General features: G+C 26.8%; 3 protein-coding genes across 3 annotated transcripts; 2 read left to right on the forward strand and 1 right to left on the reverse strand.

The window, feature by feature from the left end:
• The first annotated feature begins 8,896 nt into the window (after positions 1–8,896).
• On the forward strand, positions 8,897–13,824 carry LOC126856060 (odorant receptor 4-like). Its single transcript, XM_050604238.1, has 9 exons — positions 8,897–9,040; positions 9,322–9,441; positions 9,564–9,681; positions 10,163–10,427; positions 11,736–11,849; positions 11,917–12,007; positions 13,211–13,356; positions 13,528–13,660; positions 13,749–13,824. The coding sequence occupies exons 1-9, from the start codon at positions 8,897–8,899 to the stop codon at positions 13,803–13,805; spliced, it is 1,188 nt and encodes a 395-aa protein (XP_050460195.1). The 3' UTR covers positions 13,806–13,824.
• Positions 13,825–15,081: 1,257 nt separating this feature from the next.
• Positions 15,082–17,516, forward strand: LOC126855979 (uncharacterized). The gene is made up of 5 exons (XM_050604126.1): positions 15,082–15,315; positions 15,556–16,129; positions 16,344–16,637; positions 16,817–16,953; positions 17,353–17,516. The coding sequence occupies exons 1-5, from the start codon at positions 15,276–15,278 to the stop codon at positions 17,511–17,513; spliced, it is 1,206 nt and encodes a 401-aa protein (XP_050460083.1). The 5' UTR covers positions 15,082–15,275; the 3' UTR covers positions 17,514–17,516.
• Positions 17,517–17,854: 338 nt separating this feature from the next.
• Positions 17,855–18,922, reverse strand: LOC126856017 (nucleoside diphosphate kinase 6-like). The gene is made up of 3 exons (XM_050604176.1): positions 18,593–18,922; positions 18,139–18,442; positions 17,855–18,059 (listed from the first exon to the last, which is right to left on the reverse strand). Exons 1-3 carry the CDS (start codon positions 18,668–18,670, stop codon positions 17,878–17,880), a joined length of 564 nt encoding a protein of 187 aa, XP_050460133.1. The 5' UTR covers positions 18,671–18,922; the 3' UTR covers positions 17,855–17,877.
• Positions 18,923–19,180: the final 258 nt, after the last annotated feature.

Raw genomic sequence — 19,180 nt, forward strand, 5'->3', positions numbered from 1 at the left:
ACAACAAGAAATATTATCAAATATTTTTTCGCATAATAGATGAAATATTACTTAGAATAGCTTAAACAAATCTATAATAATGAATTAAAAGATGCAAGTAAAATTGCTATTATAAAAAAATACGGATACAATGCAAAATATTGTACAATTAGAATTATATATAAGATAATGATAAAATATGCAAAAGATAATAAATATATGTAAGAGGTAAATTATAATAATTTATATTATATGTTGCCAAATAAATAGATTAGAGTTAGATTTTAATTTTAAATAAGAATTAAATTATAAGCCACATTTTTGTTTTATATAGGAGGGCCATAAAATTAGGGCATGGAACAATAAGTATAACAATTTTTCTATTTTTCTAGAAAAAATTAAAAATATATACACATTGTGTGATTTTAACACTTTTTTTAGTTGTTTTAATAATTTAATTTAGTATTTGAGTTCAATTAATACAACAGCAATATGTTAAATTAACACATAATTATGTTAAGTATTTAACACAAAAATTTTAACCGGCTTAATTTTTAACACAAAAATATAAATTTTCCAATTGTGTACCAAACCTAAAAAGTTATTATGTACCAGAAATTAGCATCAAGTTAGAAACCACATAGTAATGTTTACTTCACAGGTAAAATTTACTGCTATATGTTAGCGCGTAAAGGCGATGAATCAACACTGCCTTCAAAAACCAAACGTACCCGACGAGTGCACGAGCTAGAATGAGGCACGTAAATGCGCCAAGGGGAAAGAAAGCGACTGCGTTTGCGTGAACTTAAATTAAGAATTCATATTACCTGAGTATTGTGTGAGAAATAAACATCCGTCAAATTTTTCTTCATTGTCAAATCGATATTAAATAACTTCCTACCCCTTCTTAAGTAAGATACGAAATTGCGAATATCTTCACCGTTCGCAATCTCACGCTAATAATTTGTACTGTATTGTCCATACATTTATATATTAAAATATTCACGTTACAATTTACGATACGAGAGGAACAAAATACATGAAATGAATTTATGAAATATTCAAGAGAGAATTTGAGAGCACAGGGGTCCTTGAAATATTGCTAATTTTTTCATAGTCAGACGCATCTCTCGTTTCTCACTGAAAAATGATATGCATCGTGGAAGAACATTTTAAGCTCAATCGCTTTCTTCTACTTTCAATTGGCTTATGGCCATATCAGCAATCATTACTCGTTCGATTTCAGCAAGTCTTGCTTATTGGTATTCTGACAAGTTTAGCTGTATTTCAGGTATGCCTGAAATAGTACTCTTTCAATTGCATTTTTATATATCTAAGGCCATTATATGTTTAAATTTAATTATTATATTAATATATAATCTAATAAAATAAAAATATATTTAATTATTAACAATACGAAATGCTATAAAAATATTATATTAATATAAATATTTTATGATTATATTATAAATATTTTATGATTATAATCATTTCGTTAGGTAATCATGAATCGGAAAGTAACTGAGTGTTTCAAACTAGTAATCAAATCAAGAAATAATTTCCATCAATTTATTTATTGCAGTTGACAGTATTCTTGACTGCAAAATGTACACTTGATTTTGTTATTCAAATTCTCTCTTCCATATTGTTTTTTATGATATATATAATTAAATACAACTCGTTTTGGATAAACTCTCAAGCTGTAAGTTACACCATTATTAGATTTGTTTAAAATACAATTAAATTAATCCTTTTTTTTCTATAACATTTCCAAATTTTAAAACAGAAGATGTGTAAATAAAATATTATTAACATGATAGGTGAAAAGTTTATTGGAGCAACTTCAAAATATTTGTAATGAGTTAAAAGATGAGAATGAAATTATTATCATGAAAAAATATGGGAACAATGCAAAATGTTATACAACTAAATTAATAGGTAAAAAGACAATATCGTAAAAAAATAAATTAAACAGTAACAAAAATTAAATAATTGGCAAGAGAAAAGAAAGAGAAATTTCATTATTTTGTGCGATCATATTTCCGAGTATTTTATATCAAAATGCAAATAACGTAAAAAATACAAATTTTTTTAATTGTATAATTTATTTTCTTAAAAATAATGTTAGTAAATATGCATAAAAGGTTATACCTCACCGATTTTATTGCCACTTAAATATGTTGTAGGGCAGATTCTTCTGAGTAATTTGCCATGATAAGGAAGAAGTGGGGGAAAACATTCGTTTAGAAGATATGACAAATTGAAGTTTGACATTGAAGTTTGTGTATGCTGTAATAATCTGTTATTTTCTTATTGAAAAAGGCTTACGACTTTAAGTCGCATGAGCGAGAAACAAGCGGGGCCTCTCCTCCTGCATCCCTATCCCGAAAAAACTCCCAGAAGCTACAATTTGGGTTATATATTATATAATATACGTATATTTTACAACGCAAAGCAAAATTCCACATGAGGTTACAATTTTCCACGCAAAGCAAGGCTGCCCCCAAACCTATGTTGGTTTTTTAGTAGTGGAGCCTCCGCAAGGGGGCAGCACGTATTGCGTCCAAGCATATACTATATGACGCGAAGCGAGGTCCATCCCACATGTTGTGTGAATGGGAAAGTATATGTGTGGATGCAGTGAGTTCCGTCCCTCCCCCTGCGGGGGGGGACTGCATTTCTAAAAGGTATAACCTAACCTAAATCTATTTCTGATTTAAAACTAAAATTTAGTTTGGATTACGTATAACCCAAATTGTAGCCCCAATGCTTCGGAGTGGAATTTTTTCGGGGCGGGGGGAGGGATAAATATCTATGTGTGACTATATCTATCTGTGACTCTGTACCTATCTCGTAAAATGTAAACAAAAACATTTTCTATGTTCTCTGTAAGAAATACAATGTACAAATATAACTGTTCTTATTTATTCTATATTTTATTTTATAATATTTCAAAAAAAGCATTAAAATTGTGAAATTTTAATTTATTATATCTTCTAAACGAATGCTTTCCCCCACTTTTTTCTTACGGGGAATAACTCAGAAGAATCTCTCCTACAATATTTAAGTGATGATAAAATCGGTGAGGTGTAACCTTTTGTGCATATTTAACATAATTTATATTATTATTACAAATAAAAATTTTTAGATTGTTTAAATAATATTTTGACAGTCTAAAAACTTGTAATAAAAAACTTTTTCTGCAAAAATGTTAAAATAAAATGATCCAAGAACTATATGTAATCGTATTCATTTCATATATCATATAAATATATGAAAAAAAATATCCAATGCAATATTTTAAATTACTTATAAACTAATCGCGAGTAACAAATTTTCTAAACAGATTATATATCTTTTTAAATATATATAGGGGTTTTAATGTGCAGTATTTTTATTCTCTATTTTGTGCCACTATGGTCGCGTATTCTCGATATTGTTTTGCCCATGAATGAATCACACGTTCTACACTATTATTGATGACCGAATATTTTGTCGATCAAGAAAAGTATTTTTATTTAATTTTCCTGCATACAAACGTAGCCATCTGTATAGGAGGAACTACAATTGTAGGAACAGGAACAATCCTTATAGCATACCTCAAACACGCTTGCGGAATGTTTACAATCGCCAGGTAAAAAGAATTATAATATCTTTTTAAAAATTTTTCATAATATAAGTAAAATTTTTTTTATCATTCTCCTAATGAAAAATAGAAAAATTACATCTATAAGAAAAATATTTTTATAGTTACCGTATCGAGCAAGCAATGACAGCTCATAATTTACAAACTAGCTTGCAAAACGAGATTATAATTTATAAAGGAATAATTTGTGCCGTGGATATTCATTGCAAAGCTATAGAGTTAGTATATTTATCCGATATTATTTGCTAATAATATACGTTTTATTAAATAAATAATCAATGATATTTTTGTTCTTAAAGATTCTCAAAATCCTTGATATCTAGATTTGAGGGATCATTCTTTTTATTAATAGGATTTGGTGTGATTTGCGTGAGTCTTAACCTTTTTGAAGTAAGTTTTTAAACATATTTGGCTTATTGTGACATATAATATCGTCATCAAAAAAAATTTATTAATAAAAAAATAACTAACAAAATATGAAAATATTTGAGAATTTAAATTTCTAAATTCTGTTAATATCAAAATTAGAAATTATGCAGAAAAGAGATGTAAAACGAAAGGTATCTACTGTTTCTTTAATTTCTTTGCGATATAATTTGTTTATAAAAACTATTTAATTTTAAATATGCATATATATATATATATATATATATATATATATATATATATATATATATATCATTGATCACAATCATATTGTTTTAGATGTATCAAACTCTATCGTATGGAGATACTAAAGAATTTATATTTCACTTTGTAATTGTAATTATAATTCTTTTATACATGTTCTTAGCTAACTATGCCGGACAAGAAATTATAGATCATAATAATCACATATTTTATACTGCGTAAGAAACAATTTTATATATCATATTTTATATATCATGTTTACAGTTTTACACTTTTTATAAAATGAAAATAAAAATTTATAAAATTCCAAAAACCTATACATCTAATTGTTAAATTATTGACACACTCATATTATCAATTCGTTATTTAATCATTTGTTCATTGTACATTGTAGATACAATATTCGTTGGTATGTAGCACCGTTACACATACAGAAACTGATATTATTTCTGTTACAAAGAAGCACCAAACTTGTTACTCTAAATGTAGGCGGACTGTTCGTAGCATCTTTAAACTGCTTTGCTTCTGTAAATATCATTTATGAATGTGTAAAATATTATCATATGTAAAATATAAAATAAGTTTATTAAGCAAATTAAAAAGAAGACATATTTTGTTCCAATTAGTGACTGCATCGGTATCTTACTTCACTTTTATATATTCCACACAACAATGAATATAAAGATATATATGTATGCATTTATATATATATATATATATATATATATATATATATAATATATATATATATATATATATATATATATATATATATATATATATAAATTGTTTAATAGTGAATGATAATATAAAGTCGGTAAATATATGTTTTAAATATTAAATATTCAAAATTTTAATTAACACAGTCAAACAAAATTAACTAATTAACTAAATAAAATCAATGAAAACATATAACACATTTATGTTATATGATGTCTTTTTTTTTCTTTAATCGTAGTGTTGCTTTCATAACATGAGCAAAGAGATAATAATTCGGTTGATTTACATGCATGTAAAATTGATTACGTTAACAATTATGAAAGCAATCTCATAAATAATTTTTGTATAAATAATATATGTTTTAATGCAGTTCAAATATATAATACATTTCAGGTATTTTGCTGTAAGTTAGTATTAACTAAAAATTTACAATACTTCGAAATTTTTTATTGGCTATTTTATGATTAGATAGATGTGTCTAATGCATCTAATGAAAGGAGAGACTTTATTCTCAAAAGAATAAACATATATCTTTCGTATTTAAAGCGAAATAAATATTTATGTGTTTAATGGAAAGAAGAAAGAAAAAAACAAAAAAAAACATGAATATAACTAAAAAGAATAAATCTAACCTTGTTAAATCACACTAATCTATTTCTAATAATTATAAATAAGTTTTTCTTTTTTTAAATAACAGAAAAAATTTTATAGCTATTTTTAAACAGTTTTTAGTGTAAGAAAGTTTTGGAAATATATATTAAAGTTTTTTTTAGTAAAACTTTACAAAAGCGGACCCAGTCTCAATGACCTTCACATATATTATCAAGGTCACTGTGCTTAACTACATCCAAGAGGATTTAGCCGTCGCTCGTCGGTTTTATTAAAAAGTTGTTAACAAACAAAAATTTACAAAAAATCAAGGTTTGTACGTAATCTGACGAAAAACTGAATAAAAAACAATCCAAATTTTCTTTCAAAACTGAAAGATTTGGGTTGTTATATTTTCCGGAAATAAAGCCCTCCCGCGAGAGAAGGGTAAAAAGGTCCAAACTCACTGTGGTCAATCATTTACAAAAACAAAGCGAGGTCCACCTCATAATTGTTGTGTGAATAGGAAAGTGTATACGTGGACACAGTGGGTTTCATACGGACGATGAGCTGCGCACCTGGTCGTGTGCGTGAGCACTCAGATGTTTATGACGGCTCACCGATGCCTGGCTGAAGATCGGCGACGATAGGCCAGACTTCACTCAATAATAATTCTTTTATTAAGCATTAGAGAAAAAATGGTACAGGATTTTTCTGTTCAGAATAACACTCTCTACTTTTCCGTAAAAAGTGTTGCGCGAATTTTCCCACACCCTGTATATTATAAAAATTATTAATTTTTAAATGTATTTTCGGACATTCTGAATATATATATATATATATATATATATATATATATATATATAATTCGTAGAAATTCTTTTGTTAATAACTTTTAATAAATAACAAGTGATGGCTAAAACCTCTTGGATATCTCTCAGAAAAGTGACCTTAACAACATATATCAAGATCAAGATCATTGGGGCTGGGTCCGCTTTTGTAAAGTTTTACTTCTTTTTTATCAATTTTTTATTAAAACTATGATATTTTTTAAATGCAGTTTATACATACATATATATATATATATATATATATATATATATATATATATATATACACACCTTATACTATTATAAAATTAATTAAATAATTTTTAATATGTATATCATTAATTAGTTATATAATTTTTATTTTGGTTTATTCTTTGTTTTATTAAATTATTATAAAAAAAATTAAATAAAATGTCTCATTTACAGCTTTAAAAAAATAACAAATTTTTCGATTAAAGCAATATGATTCAAAAACAAATCAATCAATTTGAATTTTCCTTGTACAAGTAAAAAGTATTCGTTAAAACATTTAACTTGTGGTTTCACAAAGGAAGTAGTGGAAATTTTAAAGTTAGGATAGAAGCCGCGTAGGTGATGACTCATCACTTGTCACTTATACTATGATTCGATATCCCCCTTGCTATATTCCCTCCAAACAGTGCTTTGATATTTTTACTTAGTTCCAAAATACCACTTTATACAACTACTTTTCTAAAATAATTTTTATTTATTTTACATTTCGTTTCCCCTCGTAATTCATTCCTTTCAAAATTCGTTTCCTTTTATTTCTCTGTCATATTGTTCACATATTCTCAATTATGCTTAAATGTATAAATTATTATGCCTAATCATATGTAACAAATCATAATTTGATAAAATTATAAAATAATGTACTCTACTCAACAACGTAAAAGATACATCATTTAGTATATTGAAATAAAAGTCTAATATATTGCAAAACGAGTCTATCTGGTACATTAAAAATATAAAATAGTATAAGAACACAAATATCCAAATTTTTCACTTCTAATTAATTGAGTCGCACCTCCAATTAATAAGCAGAATAAATAATTTAAATCATAACAGGTATGACTTTTTCTAAATTATAATTTTACCTATGTAAACAAAGAGAATTTATACTTTTATAAATAACATTAATAACATAACTTTTATAAACAACAAATTTAAAATTATTTATATTCCAAAAATAAATATTTTTTTTGCACGTGTCGCATATCCATATAAGAAACAGAAGCAGCAAAATGTCGAAAATTGATGAACAAAATAATGATTTCAGAAACATAAATCCACATGTTAGAACAGAGTTTCAACCTCCACCTGTCAAAAATGAATAATACCACAGAAGATAGAATAGAAAAACGTAATATATTTTTAATGATAATTTTTTAACTGTTGAAAAATTTAGCTTAAATTTAACATATATTGCATATCCCAAATGGTCTACACAAATTTTTGTTTTAATTAAACATAATATGATTATGTTAATTGGTGACATTAATTATTATATTAATATTTCACACAAAATAAATACATACTTCTTAATTTGAAATAAATTTTGTCTAAAATAAATTTAAAATAAATTTTCCGTAATAATTAATATATTATTTAATGATAAAATTAACTTGAAAAGATGTTATTAACGTACTATAGTCACTCTTACTCCTGTGGAATAAAATTAATATTTTTTTCTGTAGATTTAAATAGATAAATCTATCACTAATAATACTAAATATATCTATTGGATAAAATTAAAAATACATGCACATTGTGTGATTTTAACACTTTTTTTAGTTGTTTTAATAATTTAATTTAGTATTTGAGTTCAATTAATACAATAGCAATATGTTAAATTAACACATAATTATGTTAAATATTTAACACAAAAATTTTAACCGGCTTAATTTTTGACACAAAAATATAAATTTTCCAATAGTATACCAAACCTAAAAAGTTATTATGCACCAGAAATTAGCATGAAGTTAGAAACCACATAGTAATGTTTACTTCACAGGTAAAATTTACTGCTATATGTTAGCGCGTAAAGGCGATGAATCAACACTGCCTTCAAAGACCAAACGTACCCGACGAGTGCACAAGTTAGAATGAGGCACGGTGATGCGCCAAGGGGAAAGAAGGCGACTGCGCTTGCGCGAACTTAAATTAAGAATTCATATTGCCTGAGTATTTTTGTGTGACAAATAAACATCCGTCAAATTTTTCTTCATTGTCAAATGATAGTTAAATAACTTCCTACCCCTTCTTAAGCAAGATACGAAATTGCGAATATTTTCACCGTTCGCAATCTCACGCTAATATTTTGTACTGTACTGTCCATACATTTATATATTAAAATATTCACGTTACAATTTACGATACAAGAGGAACAAATTATAAAATATTCAAAAAAGAATTTAAGAACACAGGGATAGTTGAAATATTACTAATTTTTTCAAGTCAGATATGTCTCAATTCTTATTCGAAAATGAGATGCATCGTGAAACATCATTTTCAGCTCAATCGTATTCTTCTACTCGCAATTGGTTTATGGCCTTATCAGCAATCATTACTCGTTAAATTTCAGCGAATTTTGTTTACTGGTATTCTAATAAGTTCTGTTATATTTCAGGTATGCCAATATTTTTTAAATTATATTATTATGTATCAAATATGCCATTATATGTTTAAATTTAATTATTTATAATATGTAATCTAAATATAAAAATAATTATATATTTAATTATAAACAATGCAAAGTGTTATAAACATGCAATATTATAAACATTTTATATGATTATAATTATTTTGTTATTTAATCGTGTCATGAATCGCGCGCGCGCGGAAAGTAAGTGATTGTTTCAAACTAATAATCAAATAAAGTAATAATTTCAATTAATTTATTGATTTCAGTTGACAGTATTTTTAACTTCAGATTGTACACTTGATTTTGTTATCAAAATTCTCTCTTTCGTATTATTTTTTATGATATTTATGATTAAATACAACTCGTTTTGGATAAACTCTCAAGCAGTAAGTTACATCAGATTATTATATTAGATTTTTTTAAATACAATATATTTCTCTTTTCTTTTTGCAACTTCTGTAAATTTTAAAACAAAAAATGTGTAAATAAAATATTATTAACTTGGTAGATGAGAAATTTAATGGAGCAACTTCAAAATATTTATAATGAGTTAAAAGATGAGAATGAATTTAATATCATGAAAAAATATGGGAACAACGCAAAACATTATACAGCTAGAATAATAGGTAAAAGGGCAATATAGCACAAAGGTATAAATTAAATGGTAACAAAAATCAAATAAATGGGAGGAAAAAGAGAGAAAGATTTTACTATTTTATGCAAATATATTTCCGAATATTATATATCAAAATGCAAATAACGTAGAAAACCTAATAAAACTTTTTTTTTAAATTTTATTTAATTGATTTCCGTAAAAATAATATTTATTTATATTATTATCAAAAATAAAAATTCTTAGTTTGTTTAAATAGTATTTTAAATAGTGCAACAATCTAAAAATCTGTAATAAAGAACTTTTTGTTTAGTTTTCTGCAAAAATATTTAAAAAGGGTGATAACAGAAACCAATAAATATAAAATATATTATAGATATATAAAACAAATATTCGATATAATTTCTTGTATTAGTTATGAACTAATCACGAGTAGAATATTTCAAAAATTATTTATTACTAAATATACTATTTATCATTTTAAATATATTTAGGGGTTTTAATGTGCAGTATACTTATTGCCTTTTTTGTCCCAATATGGTCAAGTATTCTCGATATTGTTCTTCCAATGAATGAATCTCGATCACGTTCTGTACTATTACTGATGACCGAATACTTTGTCGATCAAGAAAAGTATTTTTATTTAATTTTCCTGCACATGTACACAGCCATGTTTATAGGAGGAATTGTAATTATAGGAACAGGAACAATGCTCATAGCATACCTCAAACATGCTTGTGGAATATTTACAATCGCCAGGTAAAGAAACAATTTATAATACTTTTTAAAAAGTTTTTCATAATGTAAGTAAATTTTTTTTTTACCATTTTCGAAACAAGAAACAGAGGAACTACAAGTGACAATCAAATATAAACCGAAATTTTTTCAAAACTTTTTATTCAATTAAAATATTTCCAACGCACACAGTCATTTTTCTACATAATTTCTACTAATATTTAAGGATGTGTGTGACATATATCGAAATACTAACAAAAGCATTAAAATTTCATAGATTGTTCTACTATTTCTTCTGAATATTTGTGCAAAAACTAAGCACAATTCTCTTAATGGTTTGGAAGTTATTTAAATTTAAAGTTACTATTGATTCTTATGGAAAATCGTCTATTGTCGAACTTATTGACAAATTTAACAAAGAAAAAATATTACCAATGAAATAAAAACTTTCATATATATTAAGGAAATTCTAATAAATATTTGTGCAAAACTTGATTTAGATCCACTAATTCGTTTAAAAGTTATTTACTAAAAATTGTAGAAAAATCTTATCTGTCTCTTTTTCTCTTTCTGCAAATTACTCATTTTTCATTGCTTTTTGCAGTTGATTTCAGAGAATATTTACGATCAAAAGTTTTTGCCATAACGTAGGAAAAATATTAATTACAACTATTTTCTTTTACGAATACGTCAAAATCCATATTATTTTGTGATACTTTAATTTTTTTCATAATCCGAATTTATTTTTTTAATTTTTCAGACAGTATAAAGAAATATGTTTTTTTTTTAATTTTGACAATTTTTTGCTACTATTGTACATCCAAAACAATCCTTAAGTGTTCTCACAACTTGGATTGGCGTTTTTTTTATTCCCATATCATAAAAAATAGTGAGACATGTCCGAAGCCAATTGCATAAATTAAACTTTTTCCGAAAAAATTTCTTTGTTCGAAATATTTCTAACGCATACCCAAATCATTTTTCTACATAATTTTTAATAAAATTCCAGCACTTTTGCCACCGAATTGATAGTTTTTATTTGGACCATTAAAAAAGGCGTTGCGAGAACCACAATTCACAATGATAATGAAAAATTATTCGTGCACGCAATTGACTTCGGACACATTCTATTATTTTTTATACACACAAGAACAAAAGCTGCCAAGCCAGTGGCAAAAGTGCTTAGATGTTAGTAGAAACTATGTAGAAAAATGACTTGGATGTGCGTTAGAAATATTTTAATAAAATAAAAAATTTTGGAAAAAGTTCAGTTTATGCATATTTGACTGCCCATCGTATATCTATACACTATAAGATAAATATTATTTATAGTTATCGTATCGAGCAAGCAATGACAGTTAATAATTTACAAAATGGCTTGCAGAATAAAATTGTAATTCATAAGGGAATAATTTGTGCCGTGGATGCTCATTGCAAAGCTATAGAGTTGGTATATTTATTCTATAATACAATATTTGTTAACAATATAAGTAATAATATGTTGTTCTTGAAGGTTTTCCAAATCTTTAATATCTAGTCTTGAGGGATTATTCTTTCTTTTAATAGGATTTAATGTAATTTGCTTGAGTCTCAATCTTTTTGAAGTAAGTTTTTAAACATATCTGGTTTATTGTGAGCTATATAATAAATAATTATTTAAATTATAATAAATAATTATTTAAATAATTATGTAGTATAAGGGAGCTATTTCCGATTTTAATAATTCTCACATATATTATTAAAATCATCATTCTGAGTAATGTTGTGAAAATTTCAGTCGACGCTCTTTATTTGTTTAAAACATAGATATAATATATCTAAACCGAGTGTTGAGGAGCGGAAGTAAAGGTTCTCTTCCGCTATGCTATGCGTGAGCGAGAGAGAACGCAAGAAACAGAATTTATCCTTTTCTACGTGCACTTTTACCTCCATTTAAATAAAGGCAAACGCTTCTAGATATAAAGATATCTAGATATAGTCTAGATTTATGTCTATAGTTTAAAAGTTGTTAGCAAAAAATGTATAAAGAGGATTTCTTTTAGGGTATTATAAACTGATATTAGGAACAATCGTGTTTATGTATGTGGTAGTTTGCTTATGATCTTTTAAGATATTTTGTTAATCAATTTTGTCAATTAGATTCACACGAGATTCACATCACAATTGTTGTGCAGATGGGAAAGTATGTGCGTGGACATAGTAGGTTTTGCCTCCTCCTCCCCTTTACGAGAAGGCTCCATTTTCGGAAGATATAACCTAACCAAATTTTAGTTTTAAATCAGAAATAGAAGAAACTTGGTCCCTGTAAATGTAAACAGACACTTTTCACATCTGATCTACGCAAATACAATGTAAACAAACTTTATTTTTCCTTTTTTTATAGTCGAAAAAGCATTAAAATTGTGAAACTTTAATTTGTTATATCTGCTAAATTTTAAATGGCGACCACCGATTGATTCTTGCGGAGAATTACTCAGGATAACAATCTTGTGAGAATTATTTAAATTGATGGTGGCGACCTTTATACTACATAATTAGCATGTTTTACTTCAAAGAATTTGTTAATAAAAAAATAATAAATAAACTATGAAAATATTTGAAAATCTAAATTCTAAATTGAACTAATATCAAATTCTAAATTGAACTAATTGCAAAATTATAAATTATACAAAAAAAGAATGTAAAAAAAAGAGTTTCATATCTATTGTCTCTTTAATTTCCTTGCAATATAATTTCCTTATAAAAACTGTTTAATTTTAATGTGCATGTATATAAAGAACATTAACCGCAGTCACATATTGTTTTAGATGTATCAAATTTTAATATATGGAGATGCTAAAGAAGAATTTTTAATTCACTTTGTAATTGTAATCGTAATTCTTTTATACATGTTCTTAGCTAATTATGCTGGACAAGAAATTATAGATCACAATAATCACATATTTTATACCGCGTAAGAAACAATTTCATACATTGTACAATGTACATGTTTACAATCTTAGAACACTTCCTATATAAAATATTAATATAAATTTATAAAATACAAAAAATCTATACATCTAATTGTAAGATTACTGACACATTTCTCAAATTATCAATTTGTTGTCTAGTCATTTGTTTATAGATACAACGTTCACTGGTATGCAGCACCGTTGCACATACAGAAGCTGATATTATTTATATTACAAAGGGGAACCAAAGTTGTTAGTCTAAATGTGGGTGGACTGTTCGCAGCATCCTTAAACTGCTTTGCCACGGTAAACATCATTTATAAAAATATGCAAAATATTACAATATTATGTAAGTGCATAAGCAAATTAAAAAGAAGTCGTATTTCGTTTCCAGTTAGCGACTGCATCGGTATCTTACTTTACCTTTATATATTCCACACAACAACAATGAATATAAAAATACATATATAATCGCATATATATTGTTTGATAGTAATATATAGAAGTAAAAAATAATAGTAAAAAATAGGTAAGTATATATGTTGAATATTAAATACCCAGAGTTTTAATTAACAAAATTGTAAATTAAAATAAACTAATTAACTAAATAAAGTTATTAAAAATATATATACACATTTATATTATATGCATATAATGTTTCACTTTCTTCTTTTTAATCAATAATGCTGCTTACACAACATGAACAGTATTAAATAATATGTATTAAAAATTTACAAGTGTGTATTAAAAGTTTACAAAATTTATAATATTACAAAATTTCTAATATCTTTTATCGGCGTTTTTAGCGATGTTTTCATGATTAGATAGATATGTCCAATGTATCTGATGAACCGAGAAACTTATTCTCAAAAAAGAAAATAAACATATCTTTCGTATTTGAAGCAAAACAAGTATTCCTGTGTTTAATGGGATGAAAAAAAAAACAAAAGAAAAAAACGTGAAAATAATAGAATCTAACGTTATTACATCACTTTAATCTATTTCTAGTAATTATAAATAAGTTTTTTCAAAAGTAGGAAAAAGGGAAAAAATAGATATTTTAGCAATTTCCAATTTTTACTATAAGAAAGTCTTGGAAATATATATTAAAATTTTTTTTATCTTATTTTATATTAAAGCTATGACATTTTTGAAGATAATTTCTAAAAATATATCTTTATACTATTATATAATTAATTAAATAATTTTTATACAATTTTTAAACAAAACATTAATAAATTGTGTATAATTTTAATTAAATTATATTATTTTTGTTTATTCTATATTCTTGTTAAATTATTGTTTTATAAATATATTTTAAAATTATTATTATTATTATTATTATTATTATTATTATTATTATTATTATTATTATTATTATTATTATTATTATTATTATCATATATTGTATTCTATAATTCCCATGTACTAACATTCGAGATTGATCTCGATTCCCATATGTTATTATTAATTATACGCATATATTATTATTTTTTTTAATACTTATTTTGCATTCTGTGTAAGACAAAATTGTATTTTCACGATTTATTGTTAAAATAAGAATAAGAATAAAGAAAAATATATAAAAAAAAAGAAATAAAAGATGTAGCTGAAAAATACGATCATAACCATTCATCGGTAAATCCATTCATAAATCGCCATGAATAGTTTTACGCTCTGGACAACAATTGGCAAGACTGGCGCTTTGACAGATCAGGATCAGGTTATACACAGCACACGGCTATCGTCTGGTGCGGCTACGTAAACAAAATTGTTTATGTGGTAACGGCAAGAACAACGTGCACGAAATGAAAATTATGCGGTAGAGAGAACGTCAGTTGAATGTGATTTTGCTTTTCTGGAAATGCAAATTGTAAACGTGACAGAGTGACAATATTGGCGAATATCGTTGTCGGAAAAAATGAAAATAACAACGTTGAAAGGCATTTTTCCCGATCCAAGTAAGTATATAATGTTATTACGTATCTTCTATTCCAAATAATTGTAAAAAAGCTCAAAATAAGAGTTTTTACTTAATAATTAATAATTAAATTGATAATAAGTTTCATTCAATAATATATTGCAGATGAAAAATAGTTAACATGTAAATTTGTATAAAGATAACGTAAAATTACTGATGTGTGCTTTTATAATGTATAAAAAGCAATAATGTGTAACATATATTTTTAATACTGTTATAGAGCCAATCAGAAGGAAGAATTTCATTCAGGAAAATGTGAAAAATCTGCGACGAATGGAACAATGCTTTCAAGCCAATAAGGAGATAGAAGAGCTACAGAAATTGGAATTGCAAAAGCATCACAAAGCGACAGACAGATATCATAATATATCTGCAAGGGTAGCCACCACTTTCCGAGAGAGAAAAAAACAAAAAAATAATCATATCAGTTCAATGTCAAAGACTAATGTTCAATTGAAAACTAATAATTCAGCATCAACTGATAAGGTGGAGGATGAAGTGCAAATTCAAAATGAAAACAATACACTCGGACTGGACAAAAAGAATACTGTTCCTGCTAAAAAGATTATTAGACAAAGAATAAATAATAATAATAATATATCAGATAGACAGAAGAAAACTAGCAAGCATGATAAAAACCAGCAGAAAATGGAGCCAAAAGTTTCCAAACCAGATGTCTTGCTCAAATCTGAAGATAACACAAATGAACAAATTACTGTAAAATATATAAATCGAGGAATTCAAACTTTAGATACAGATGAAGTGGAAAGTATATATTCTGAAGGTGTTATTCGGTAACTATATATGCTGTGTTAAAGATTTTAATCATAAAAATTATTACAAATATATAAAATAATGTTAAATTAGGATAGAATAGAGCTAGTAAAAAAAAGATTGAGAAAGTAATTCTTTACTTATAATTCATTTAATTAATTTAATTTTATTTTATTATTTCAATATTTGACTTAACATATTTAATTTATTAACCTTCTGATTTATTTCGCACAGATATCCCTCAAAGAAAGTTACAAAGCACAATGAAACAGCGAGTAATGGCGATTTAAATCAGCAAGATGAGAAAACTTTAAAGAACCAAATCAATTCACCTACAGATAGAGGCGATATGCGTAATCTCCAAGATGTACAAAATGTCGATTTACAAAATTCCGTATCGCCGGCACCTAAAGAAGAAATCGACTTTATCAAATTGAATAAAGAACGTACTTCTATTGCCACTAAATTGGCGATACAGCTTAACAATGGTGTACCACTACCGAATTATCGCAAGGGTGTTATTCCTAAGTATGACGTAGCAAATAACTTTTCTCCTTTACATCTCTCTGTGATTTTAAAAGAATTTTTTCTATTTTCTTTCGTATTTCTCAATCAATATAATAACAATCAATATAATGTGAATATCAATATAAGGTGAACATTTATATAATTTGCTAGATTTTTTTATACAACAATTTTTCGAATAGATATCTTCGAGTGAGAAAGGAAGCACAAGAAAAGGAGCAAAAAATTAAAGCAGAAGCACAGCATCCTGACTGTCCAGAGGGTCATGTGCCCATACCTGACCATGAGCGTAAAGAGACACTGCGATTATTAAAAAAAAGTGGGTAATATTATTAAAAATGTAGTATTATTAAAAAAATAATACATATATATATATGGGCAAGTCAAATATAAATCGGATTTTTCCCAAAACATTTTATTCGATCAAAATATTGTTAGTGCACATCCAAGTCATTTTTCTACATAGTTTTCCTTAAAATCTAAGCAATTTTGCCACCGCATTGGCAGTTCTTTTATTTCTGTGTCATAAAAAGTAATGGGACATATCTATAGCTAATTGTTCACGAATTCTTCCATGCAGTGAGCTTTAGATACATTAAAATATTTTGGATCCGGTTTATATTTGATTTGCCCAATTCGTAATATATGAAACTTAATAACAAGCATGTCTGTTCCGAAAATTAATTAGATCTAATGTTTGATTATGTCTCTGATGCAGATTATCAAGATTATGTCAATGAATTAAATATGATGCCCATAAAGACAGATACTTTAAGAGCACAGAGACGTAAGATTGAAATAGAGAAGCAACTGAATAAACTGGAAGAAGGAATCAAGGTGTTCTCGCGTCCCAAAGTTTACGTGAAAATAAATGCATAAATTGCAATGCTTCAATCAGAATACAATGCATGTGTTTAGATATTAATTATCCGTTGTTTAAATGCATCATCTACTGTTTTAAGGGTCCACATAATTGTATATCTTGTTGTAAAATGGCGAGAATCACCATTGTGTATATATTTTTCAAGAGTATGAAAAATTGATTAGTCTAATGTTTATGTAACATTATATTGTTTGTATAACAGTTTGAAGATATGTTACACTTACACAATGGAGAAAGATTCCTCAAACTATTTTCCTATAAAACTGCATGTACTCTGAGTTTGACAACTTTGTAGATAAAAAGTACCTCTTCTATTAAAAATAATAAATAATATTTTATTTAATAAATTAATAATATTGATTATTTTCTAATATGCTCATCTTGCTTTTCTAAGTAACTCCTGTCGATAGTATGCACAAAAGATATTGGATCAAAATGCAATCTGCCCAAATTATAAAATATCTCCTCCTTCTCGTACCACTTCTTTGTGTCAAAGTCCTTAAAGAATATTTCAATCTCTCTTTCTGCTGACTCTGTTGAATCTACAATAAACAATATATTTTTTTTTTTTTATATGTAAAGTTCATTTGAATAATCTTGATATTGTGATGTTTGTGTTACCAGATCCGTGTGTAGCATTCCTGGTATCTGACAGGCCAAACATGCCTCTGATAGTGTCCGGTGCATTGTATTGCGCTTGATAGACCTTAGTAGGGCCCATCAACTGTCGCCATTTGGCGATAGCATCGTGAGCCGTCAGGATGTGAATGTCAGACGGGCCGCTGGACATAAATGTCACGAGACGATTGTAAAAGAACTTGTCCCTGTGCTCCTTGTAAAACAACTCCGCCTCCTCGCGAGATATCGTCGCCCTGCGCGATCTGACAACTTTGAAATTATTGTCGATTATTAAATCGCGAATCTTCTGAAAAGTCAGAGCGGATTTCAGTCATAATTCTTTTAAATCTTCTCGCTTTCTTCGCGCGCTAAATCGCGCGAATCAAATTTCTTGTTATATATTGTATATCTTGCGATTTGCCTGTGTTTCTTGAGAAATAAGGTTAAGTACTCATACCTGAAGAACGAAGGGGGATTTGACGACGTGCGGCTTAAGTATCGCCAATGTTAACTGAAGATATTTCTTCGATTGCATATCAACATTCTTCGGATCATTTACATGAGTTCAAGAGCGGTATCGCCATTATAGCGTGCATGACAAATAGATGTCTATGGGTTACCACGTGTCCGGTATACACAAAACACACACATTGTACGCCTGCGCGCATTCGGAAAATTCCGTGCCGTACGTTGCTCTCATTCATAACCATAATGAAGATGTTTGATTGACTCGATTGACATTCTGACAAAACGATGATATTTTACTACTATCACTTTCTACCCTTTTCCTCCCCATTGATATTTAAAATTTAATTGTAAAAGGATTTGTAAATCGTGCAAATCCTATAACAATAATATATACATGTTTAAAAGACCCAAGTAGCAAGATATCGTCATTATAACGTCATTTTAAGGTCATTTCTCGTATGACGTCAATCGATTAAATAATGACTTAACATTTTTGACGACATATCGTCATAAAAATAACGTCATTTAATCGTCTTTTTATGGTTATTTATTGATCAATTAATTAATGTTGTTAAAA

This window comes from Cataglyphis hispanica, chromosome 17 (assembly GCF_021464435.1).
Source record: "Cataglyphis hispanica isolate Lineage 1 chromosome 17, ULB_Chis1_1.0, whole genome shotgun sequence".
Lineage (NCBI taxonomy): Eukaryota > Metazoa > Arthropoda > Insecta > Hymenoptera > Formicidae > Cataglyphis > Cataglyphis hispanica.